The 11,875-nt window shown below is 40.8% G+C and overlaps 1 protein-coding gene across 1 annotated transcript in view; it reads right to left on the bottom strand.

The window, feature by feature from the left end:
• Positions 1–3,746: 3,746 nt before the first annotated feature.
• The window catches only part of GUCY1A2 (guanylate cyclase 1 soluble subunit alpha 2), a 176,934-nt gene continuing 168,805 nt past the window's right edge, over positions 3,747–11,875 (bottom strand). The window contains exon 8 of the mRNA XM_083170033.1: positions 3,747–11,693. Within this exon, the coding sequence (XP_083026159.1) occupies positions 11,486–11,693 (208 nt within the window). The 3' untranslated portion in view covers positions 3,747–11,485. The remainder of the gene's footprint in view (positions 11,694–11,875) is intronic.

Here is an 11,875-nt window from a genome sequence, read left to right as displayed (position 1 = left end):
CTGTACTTGTCCTCTGCTGGTGCATCTATGGTTATGTGCCCTGTACCTTGTCCTCTGCTGGCGATCTATGGTTATCTGCCCTGTGCTTGTCCTCTGCTGGTGCAGCTATGGTTATGTGCCCTATACTTGTCCCCTGCTGGTGCATCTATGGTTAAGTGCCCTGTACTTGTCCCCTGCTGGTGCATCTATGGTTATGTACCCTGTACTTGTCCTCGGTTGAATTCAACTGTAAGTCACTATTTTGTTTATTAATTTATGCACTCTGTAATTGGGCGCTGCGAATCCAAAAAGATAATAATAAATAAATAATAATAAAGACAGATGTAATAGGGTGTGATTTTGTGAATTTCGCAAATTTTGGGGTAAAAAACAGGCAAATTCACCTATTTTTTCGAAATCGCAAATGTAATTGGGTGAGAATTGTGATTTAATTCACTAATTTAGTGATAAAAATCCCTCTTTTTGTTAAGTTAATAAAATAAAAAAAATAAAAAAGAGTGGGGTTCCCCCTGCACATAACCAGCCCCAGGTTCATTGAGCCAGTCTTGGTTCCTTAAATATGGGGGGAAACAAATAATAGGGATCACCAGTATTTAAGAAACCAGCACCAGGCTTTTGGACCAGTCCTGGTTCCAAAAATGCAGGGGACAAAAAATCATAGGGGTCCCCCGTATTTTGGAACTAGCACCGGACTCCAACAGCCAGTGGTGTCATGCCACAGTTGGGGACACTTTTTACACAAGGTGCCTCGGCAGTCACTTGAGCACCGTGGCTGAAGCCCGGGGCTGTCCCCTTCACTGGGGGGGGTTACATAGAGCAGTCGGAATCCTGGGAGATTGGCAGGCTACACAAGAGCACTGATACCTGGGCCCTGGAGAGCTAAATATGTTTTTTTTTTTTCTTTATACTTCGATCAGCCTCCATAAACACAGAGCTGATCACCCTGGCCCGATTCCCGCACTTAAAGTGATTGGAACAGTTTTTTTTTAATAAAAACTGCCCCAAAAGCCCTTTAGTACATTCAGGTGATACTAAAATAATGTGAAAAGGTTGCTTTTTTAGTACAAAAATAATGTTAAATTGTACATATTTGACACCAGCGCTCTTATAACACCAATTAAATCATATCATTTATCAGAGCTGCTTCCCCCATTAAAGTGTGTTACAAAAATAGTCTTTACACATTAACAGGTTGCACAGCCCTTGGATTCAGACAATTGTAATCATGCGGACGATTCCAGTATAATTGCCCGTAAACAGAATATTATTACCCAGTCCATTAGGCAACAGTTTCAGGGAAAGGCAGGGCAGCTGAGAGGTATGCCGGGCCCTGGTAAAATGTTGTGGGTGTGGCCTATCACGGGAGGCTTGGTCACCTCCTGTGTATGGCCAGGCACCCAAAATGTTTAGAGGGGGTGAAAAACACTCTAGTCAAGGGGGGTGGGGTGTTATCCCCGCCCCCTTAGCAGCGGCACACCTACAGCATGTGCTGTGCTGACAACATGCTCTGCATGAGCTCTCATGCTGTCAGTGAGATGCTCATGCTGAGCCTGCTGTCAGCACAGCACATGCTGTAGAGGTGTGTGCTGCTGCTGCCCGGGAGGGGCGGAGGGGGAAGGGGGGGTCGGACCAGGGCCCCTGCCGGGCCCCTCCAGCAAACCCGGGCCCGGGTACAAACTACCTGACCCCCCCCCCCTCTCAGAGGCCCTGGGGATCTGGTGGATCCAGGATTAAATCTGATCCTCCAGCTGTAAAAGCTGGTCCAGCTATATAATATCCACAGTGAGTGTCTCTGAGGGGGCTCAATGCATTTCACTGTGGAAATGCCCACACCTTCCTCTGGAGCATATGAATGGACATTACCCAACATATTCATCCACAATAGAGCAGTCTATGGGCTTTATGAAGTGTGTTTTTATTTATATACATTTTTATTTATTTATGTGATTTTATGCTATTTCAGCATTTTATTATCCTATATACAGTTTTTAGGACCAAATCACATTTTATTGATTTATTTGTTTCCAAACCAATTGTGTTACATAAACCCACAAAAAAGTTCTCTATATAGAACTGTGAGTTTGCGCAGGAAGACTCAACTTCTCCGATCCTCTTAAAAAAAGCCTCCCATGAAGGTCTACAGAAGAGGACAATGTGGACCGGTGTGAAATTGTTCCGAACCTAAAGATAAATGAAGAGGCAGAGCAGAGGGAAGACATTGTTCAAGACTGGACTTCAACTACAAAGCCAACTGCTCTAGACCACATAGCAAAGGAAACATGTTCTGGTAAACAAATATTAGAATTATTTTTGCAGAACACCATTCAAATAATTATATTGTATAAATTCCACTTATCAAATACTGTTTTTGTCTAGTAGTGACTTGAGAACCAGTTCACCAGTTGATTCTAGGGGATGAGGACAGCATCCTGTCGGTCAATCTGATGTTTAGTATACTGACACTGGCAAACTGTTGTCAGAAGACCGGCACTGGGATCTCAAAGAGATAAGGATGCTGATGAATATTGACAGCCAGCATCCCACTTGTGTGCTACTGAAGATAGAGGGTTAGGTTTAGGAACTAGAGGGTGAACATAGGGTTAGGCTAAGTGTGGGGAGGGTTTAAGGTTAGACTGTGGGGCAGGGAGGGTTAGTAGTAGTACGTTTACTTATAAGGCGCCACAAAGTGTCCGCAGCGCCGTAGATAGCAAAAAACAAAACAAATTACAAGGTAAAGTACAGGGTGTGTTGATAAAATACAGCATAAATAGGGGTATAGCTGGTAGAACTAAAATCAGCATCAGTTCAGAAGTAGGTGTCGAAATTGTCGAGGAGACTGAAGATGAAGTAGAGAAAGGGAAGAACAGGACAGGAGCACAGGTGAGGTAAAGAGGTAGGGTGAGTACGTGAGGAAGGAGGGCCCTACTCATAAGAGTTAACATACTAAAAGGAGGTGGGTGGACGAACGAAAAACAATAGGATAAGTAGGAACGGATGGGAACGGAGGCAGGATAGGAGGATCAAAAGAGATAAGGAGGAGGGATAGGCTAGTCGAAAAAAGTGGGTTTTGAGGGAGCGCTTGAAGGAGGTAAGGGAATCAGAAAGCCTGATGGGTGGCGGGAGGTTGTTCCAGTGCACTGGGGCAGCGCGAGAGAAGTCTTGGACACAGGAGTGGGAGGAGGTGATTAGGTGAGAGGTCAGTCGGCGGTCAGCGATGGAGCGAAGAGGACGGGAGGGAGTGTGGATAGAGATCAGTGGAGAGAGGTAAGGAGCGGTGGAGGAGGAGAGAGCCTTGCAGGTGGTGGTGAGGAGTTTAAAGAGAACTCGGAAAGGAATGGGGAGCCAGTGAAGAGATAGTCAGAGGGGGGAGGTGGAGGTAGAGCGGCGGGAGAGGAAGATGAGCCTAGCAGCAGCGTTAAGAATGGATTGGAGAGGTGCGAGGCGAGGGTTAGGTGTTGAGATTTGGGAGTTAGGCACTAGTGGGGAGGGTTAGGATTAGGCTACGGGGAGGGAGGGTTAGGCTGCTTCAAGGGAGTATGAGAAGTGTGTTAGGTACCCTACAGAGCCCCTGTCCGGATTCTCCGTATCGGAATGCCGGAGTTGGTCTTGTGGACGACGGCATCCTAAGCATCGGGGTATCATATATAACCCGGTTCTAGACTCAAATTCTGAGCATGCTGAATTGCTTTGTTGATGAGTGTTTTGTGTAAATAAATGGGCATTATACTGAAAAACTGAAACAATGATAAACGTAAGTTATGAACCATATATCTTCAGTTTTATTAATGTTAGTAAATGGTTACATTCATAAATATTTTTAGTGCATGTTAGGAAAAAAATGAGACTTTATATTGTGAACCAAAATAAGTCTTACACGTGTGATATTTTGGTCACCTCTTGGCAATTGCTTTTTAGTTTTTTATAATTTCGTACTAAACCAAACAAATGACATCATTTTTCTTAAAATTTGTGTTATGACTTTAACACTTGTCTAATAAAAATCTTAAATAATGTCAATCATACATCGTCTACAGCCTTAAAGTGACTATATAGATGACTCTGAAATAGTCTATATACAAGATTAATGTGATGATGGATAACAAGTTGAGACTATGGCAACTACAACAAACAAAATAAAACAAACGTATTACAGATAAATTTGATTAAATAACAAATAATAGTAGTAGATAGTTTCAGGAGCTCCTGTGACGATAACTTACATGCAATTATTGGGTGTTTGTTATACATATTTTTATTAATATATATATAAAATGGAGAATATGTAGACAGGGCATGTACACAGAATACACAATGTCCTGTAAAATGATCATTAAACATTGTTGTTAGGCTATGAAAGGGCAATAAATAATCTTCGCTTTACAATTTATTTAAAAACGATATTATTTTTTATTATTTTGGCCCTTCACCTGTTCATTTTGGTGTAGTTCCGGACAGCATCTCGCTATTTTTGTCTATGGAAAGTTCATACTGTTGCAGAACTGCAGTGATGTCATTAGCTCCTAGAGCAGGACAGGCCAACCTGTGCTCTCCAGATGTTGTGAAACTACAAATCCCAGCATGCCTTGCCACAGTTTTAACACTCCCTTATAGCAAAACGGTGGCAAGGCATGATGGGATTTGTAGTTTGACAACGTCTGGCGAGCCACAGGTTGGCCAGGCCTGTCCTAGAGCATGGCTGGCAAAAACAGTCACGAAATCTACCAACAGTTCATGTTTTCCAGATCACTTATCTGGTGCACAGGTGCAGTCATTACTGTCACATTTTCAAACATTTGCTGCATTCATTCCTAACCAACACATTCTGCAGATCCACAGTTGGTCTGGAAAACATGAACTGTTGGTAGATCTTGAGGACTGGCCTGGCAACACCTGTCCTAGACCATTGGTTTACAACCACGGTTCTCAAGTACCACCAACAGTTTACGTTTTTCAGGTAACCCGGCAGGTGCACAGATGTATTAATTATTCACTGACATATTTTAAACTAGCTGACCATCCCAGCATTGTCCGGGAAAACCCTGGTGGTTTTTAATTTCCAAAATTGCTGTAAAATTTTGTCTTATGCTGTTACCAAAGGCCCAAGATTGTAATACGTAAAAGCCTCCACCATAATGTTAGAATGTGTTTGCATTGATACTCAATGCCAGCAATGAAATCAGGTGTGGTGGTGTTATTTGAAACGCACCACTCCTGACTCGATAGCTGGTGTGTGTTGATGAATTCCACATCCACTCCTGAGATGTAGCACCTATGATGGATTTCCTTTTTTTGTTCTGTGTGTGTGTTGTACTGTTTGTGTGTGTTGTAGTGTATGTGGGTGTGTGTTGTACTGTATGTGGTGTGTCCTGTATGTGTATGTATGTATGTATGTATGTATGTATGTGTGCAATGTGTAAGTGTGTAAGGTGCGCTACATATATATGTGTGTGTGGTGGGCTGTGTGCATCTGTGCAATGTTTAAGTGTGTGTGTGTTGTGTATTTGTGTATCTGTGCAAGTGTGTGTTCTGTGTGTTTGTGTGTGTTGTACTGTTTTTAGATGTATGTTGTATTAAATGTGGGTGTGTGTTGTACTGTGAGTGTGTGTGTGTTGTGTGTATCTGTCCAATGTGTAAATGTGTGAGGTATGCTACGTATATATGTGTGTAGTGTGCTGTGTGTGTCTTTGCACTGTGTTTTGTGTGTTTCTGCATATGTGCAATGTTTAAGTGTGTGTGTTGTAATGTATGTGGGTGTATTTTTTACTGCATGTGGTGTGGAGTGTGTGTTGTGTGTATCTGTCCAATGAGTGTGCGAGGTATGCTACGTATATATGTATGTGTTGTATGCTGTGCGTGCGTATGTGGTGTACTGTGTGTGTGCAACGTGTACATGTGTGTGATGTGTGGTATATGTATATGCCCAATTATTCTTTATTGTAGAAAGCCTCCACCATAATGTTAGAATGTGTTTGCATTCATACTCAATGACAGCAATGAAATCAGGTGTGGTGGTGTTCTTTTGTCATCTGTTTCCCAGATCGTCAATCTTTTTTTCCCAGATCATCAATCAAGGCAAATTGAACCTTGGTGTTTTTTAAATTTCTAAGTGACATTTCCCAAAAACAGCTTAGAGGAGCACACCATTGGGTCCAGAGGTACCTTGTTGCCGAATTTGGTAACGGTGTGTCCACAATGCAACAGACACACACACACACACACACACACACTCTTCGGCTTATTATACAGAAGATCCACAGGTAAAGGTAATTATTTCACTTGTGATTCTGTGTGGCGACCTGGAAAATGTGACCTGTTGAGGGTACCTGAGGACCAAGGTTGGGAACCACTGTCCTAGATGATAGGCTGAACATTCAAACATTCCACATAACGGTTGTTTCCACGGTGATCATTTAAGTGTAGACTTGCTAGTTTAAATTAATATTGATGTGGTCAAAGTCACTAGTTATCCTAAAATGTTGTGTTTGGTACTGCTATGGCAGAACCACAGTTTAAGGCAGGGGATACAAACAATTCACAAGTGATATGAATAAACACGCAAACTCATTTATATAACAATGTTAGCATAGTATAAGTGGTGCTTTGTGATTTTAAATTATATCTCCGAACATTTAAAACAGACAGGAAGAATTGTTACTGCTGCCTCTATACACAGACCCGCATACACGTGTTCTCACCTAGAAATGATGGCAATAACCTAGGATGGTTCATTTTGGTGAGACAAGTTTTTTTTAAAGTAAATTGAAGATTCTATCTGCAAAGATTTACATGTAATGGATAATTTGTTAATGGCAAAGTTTGGGAACTGCATGTGGTTGTCAATCCAGACTAGGCTACTTGGTTCAGGTAATCCCACTATTTAAATATGGCATCGCTGATTTTATTAGAAAAATGTGTCTATACTATAATTTAGATTCCCTTTTTTTTTTTAAACAAAATTGGGGAAGGGGGGGGGGGGTTTGCAGAAAGTTGTGAAGTATAGAAATCACTTACAGATTCAATATGGCTTCTACTCATATATTTGAAAACATTGGCCAACATCTCCAGAATATTATTAACCAGTGGCAGATGTTATTTTTGGGCTACAGGTCTGCAGCCTAACCAGGTAAAATCCACCTACCTGCTTAGTGTCCGTGAGCCAGATGCAGCCAGATACTGCACTGGCTTCACTGTGACTGGCAGTGACTTCCTTTTGGAAGTCCCACCTGTCTGTCACAGACACTACAGGCAGTCCCATTGGGAGTTGTTTCCTCCCCCTGAGTCTGCCAGTCCTGGCTGGGATAAACAGAAAGCTGGAATCCTGTAGGAAGCCACTTCTTGCCTGCTCATCATCCCTAGCCAGCTTCTATGGGCTGCAGCTGATGCAGTCCATAGAAGCCGGGAGTTTGCACATGTGCAGTTGCACCACAGCTTCTGCGCATGCCCTTATCCTGGTGCCTGCCAGATCCATTGAGCAGTTGCATAACCTGGGATTGGCTACCTTTTCTCTTGGCAAGAGGGTAGCAGCTGCCCCCTTCCTAAAAGTAAGTAGGAGTTGCCACTGTTATTAACTATTATCAGTATATGGTCTGCCTTTTTAGCTTCTTTCCTTTCCTTCTTTACTATTCAATCGCAACTAAGACTACATATAATTAAAGTTCTCCCTGTAACTTTCAGTCCAGCTCTTGCAGATCTTCAATGTAACACACCTAAATGAATGGACTTATGTGTGCTATGTGTGTCCTCTGTTTTTTGCAATGCAAGCCTTCCACCTAAATACAAGTAATGGGATAATATGGGCCAGAACTACTTGCTTACTCCAGAATCCAGAATTTCAGGGAAAGACAGTCGGCCACCTAACTAGATCCCACTACTATTGGTGCATTACCATAGCCTCACAAAACCCACTGCGTTATCAATTTTGGACATCACCCACCTATACATTTTCCTTTTGACGTACACTTTTGGATCTCCTCCGAGCAGGGCCCTCTTCCCTCCTGTTGTTAAAGCCCACTTCTCTTCACATTTCACTCACATCTCTCCTATACTCAAACACTCTGAACTGTGGCGCTCTTTATTTGTACTCTATTTTTGTTATTTTTTCAAAGTTATGCCAAGTTTTGTCTCCCTGTACTGTTCCTTTGTATGGCGCTGCGAAACACTTGTGGCGCTTTATAAATAAAATTATAATAATAATAATAATAATAATAATAATAATAATTCCCAGTCTTACATAATGCACATGCAACTCCAGATGTCCGCTTGCAAAATCAAGCAAACTGAATGTGAAGGCATCTACAATATATACACACATTCTAAAGCATACGTAACTATGCAACAGCACATTCCGTCTCCTCCACAAGTGAGAGTAGAGGTCATCATTATCGTTGGCATTTAAAGTACACCTACCCCAAGAGATGCAACTGAATTAGCCCAAAAATAGTGACATGACCATGGTTCTCTTGAACAACCGTATTAGAAGTGTTTGAGGGACATCCAGAACCATCCAGGGTGACCCCTCTAAAATATAAAGACAGTCTATGTGCACTTTTGCTTTGCACTACCTGTTGTTATATTTTTATAGTGATTATATTGTGACATTATTCCTATTTTACAGATGTCTTAAAAGCTTTCCATATACTGTGGTAGAAACATTGATCCCTGTGTCCTATAAGTAAATAAAATGCCAACTACACTGAAATGAAGAGCACAAATTATCTTCTAAGTGGTGAATTTTCTAAGCCAACAGCATAATGCATTTCAAAGAGTTGATAACCAGTTCCCAATAATTCAATAATACCCTTTTACACTAGCACAGTGGTTCCCAAACTGTGTGCCTAGGCACCCTGGGGTGCTGTGAGGCTCTTGAATGGGGTGCCTCGGTTTGTTGGCCCAGGACCAGATAAAATTAAATATGGTCAAAATGATAGGCAAAACCAGTGTCAGTGGCTTGGCAATCATAACACATATGGGCATAAGAAGCACAACAGCGTGCCACTATATTGCAGAACCTAAAGACCCCCATAGACTAGTCTGAAAATAGCCCAAATTGGGTATGTTTGACATCCCAACGGGTGCAATGCGGTGCCACATGTGCATTAAGCCGGAGTCAGGAATTGGACCTGCATGCAGGTCTGTCCTCCGACTCAGACCCTCCCTCCCGGAGGCGGGGTACAGGGTCGCATGTGATATATTGCATGTGAAAGGATCGCATACGGTCCTGCCACCTGGGAAGGTCCTGTGCGGCTCAAGGGCCATCGGATGGACATACACTGCTGCGAAACATCCCAATTTAGTAAAAAAAATATTAGGGGTGTCATTAACAAATACTTGCTGTACTGTGAATCAAGAAAGTTTGGGAACCGCTAATCTAGCACAAAAATCCCAAGTTTTTTAATGTGAAAGTGCATCAACCCGATATTTTTGTGTGTGAAAGTATTCGTCCTGGATCAACGACATTGCAGGGTTGTGGCTGAGACCTAGGAATTTTCCTGTGTTAATATTTTCATTCTCACTCTATGGGACTTTAAAGCAGCAATTGTTTTAAAGGCAATACCTCCAATACAATTGCTGCTTTAAAACTCATTGAATAGGCCCCTTATTCAGTATGGATAATATATTGACTGAAGCAATATGCAATCCTTACAAAATCAAATGTAGTAGAAGGTACAAACGTGGGTCATATACCCCCATTTTCCTGTGCGCCAGCTGCTTCCGCGAACACCTATGCCTGCTAATGTGATTTCAGGATGCGATCTCATGACCCGTCTTGCACATGTGCAGAACGGTTCATGCCCATGCACAGTTTCCAGATAATCGGGAAACTGCTGTAATAATCGCTTAAGCAATCAGTACTGAATAATGCTCTAAATCAGCAAAACATCGTTGTTTTCCGCAACATGCTTTTAGTTTTGGTTGTATTACAGTCTCCCCCGCCTCTATTATATAAAGGAAGAAAAATAAGATTATTTCAATTTTTGTACTCGTTAATCGTTAGCCGTTCTGGAGAAAAAAAAAAAAAAAGTTCTTCAATTGTGAATTTTCAAAGTTGACTACTGTAATATTTGATGATTTCAAATTCAGAATAACAATTAATATTTCAAGACCAACTTCTAAGGAAACGCTCTCCCTTCTTCAGGTCTCAGAAGGATTAAAATACTTAGAAACAGGTAAAAACATTTTTAGTACTGGTTGACCTGAAAAAGGAAGAACATCTTTCAAAGTGTGTCTTAAGATAAAATATAAGGACAAAATGAAAACAAAATAAATAAATAACACACCAAACCTCACAGTATTCAGTTTGGCAAATTATTACAATTAGGTTTTTACTAAAAATTCAGAAATTGAATTTTCAAACATTCCAAAAACAATGACTGACTGTTTTTTTTTTTGTTTTGAATATGCAATAATAGATTTCTTTATAAAATGATAGTAAATTTCATTGTCCATACAGTGCATTTTTGTGTTGTGTAAGCATGGCTGTTAGTTAGGATTGAGTTATACATATTAATGCCATGTGTTACACTGGCAACTAACTATTTTAATGGAGTGATAAACCGGAAGTGACGCATTTCGCTGAAATTTTAAAAATGCTTGTACCTATCATTATATACACTGATGAACGGTTAAATATTTCAATAGAAATGGTCAGAAAAATGCTTTCTTGTTACAATATAACAGCATTTAGAAATTACATTCAGATGCTATGGTGGTCAGTTATAGTCTTACCGTAACACACTCATGTGATGCTGCATATTGAGTTTTACGCAACTAGACATAATTAAAATATATATTATTTTTATACACATGCTGATTAAAAATCCTTCTAATACGGGTAAAAAAAAAAAAACAACAACCAGAACCCGAAATGTGTAACACTACATTAAAATTAATCACCTACCAATGATATATGATAGCTGCGTAACGCACAAAACTATGACATCATAACTATGATGAATTCTGTGTTACAATTATATTGGCCATGGTAATATTCCAAATTGAAATGAGTTTTATATAATTACGGGTCACTTAACTAACAATTGCACGTCACTGTGGAGATTGGCTATGAAATCCTAGTCGGGTACGTAGCTGCCATTCACATGGTGAATGTTCACAAGCAGATGGCTAAAAATCAGGTGTACAAACACGGTGACAAAATATAACCTAAAATAGTCTCTTATTAGAATTATGAATATTGTGAAACATTTTGTGGACTCCTAGATTGGATATTTTGGGGTGACATGGTTCATTGTTCAAATGGAAACACCAAGGAACGGAACGTCTGGGTTCTATCCTATGACCAGCTGGATTCCGGACTAGTGTCACTCACCACCAAAATAAATAATTATTGCCTGGCTTAATGCAGAGTTCTCAGCGCTGAGTTCTTTGCAGTTTAATGGCACAGAAGGATGCTCTATACTCCTGTCTTGACCCAGTTACGGGTTTGTGCTTTTTTTTTTTTTCAAGAGTCTTTGATCTGTTGAAGGTTTCATACGCTCGTCTCCCTCAGGTACATAGTGCCAATGTTATAGGTAACCTTTCTCATTCTGACGGTTGTTATGGAGTGCTTTGGCTGTTTTTGACCACTTGTCACCTCCAAGAAATAGCAGATCCCGGAGATTTCCTTTGGAAAGTTTTCTGGAAGCTCCTCACGTGACCGGGGAATGAATTGAAAAGTTTCTTCCCCTTTTAAAAGCCTGTGTGCAGGGATGAGAAAAGAAACATAGTTAATACATAAAATAAATATACTCTCTTAAAATAAAATATAAAGCCACCACTACTAGTACTGTATCTCATTTAAAGAGCTTAGAAAAAGGAACGGGCCTATGCAAGCAGTGGTCAACCAGTCATTCTTGTGTCTTCACTGGCAGCTCCAAGC

This window comes from Crinia signifera, chromosome 2 (assembly GCF_055691185.1).
Source record: "Crinia signifera chromosome 2, ASM5569118v1, whole genome shotgun sequence".
NCBI lineage: Eukaryota > Metazoa > Chordata > Amphibia > Anura > Myobatrachidae > Crinia > Crinia signifera.
This window is presented reverse-complemented; position numbering and strand designations above follow the sequence as displayed.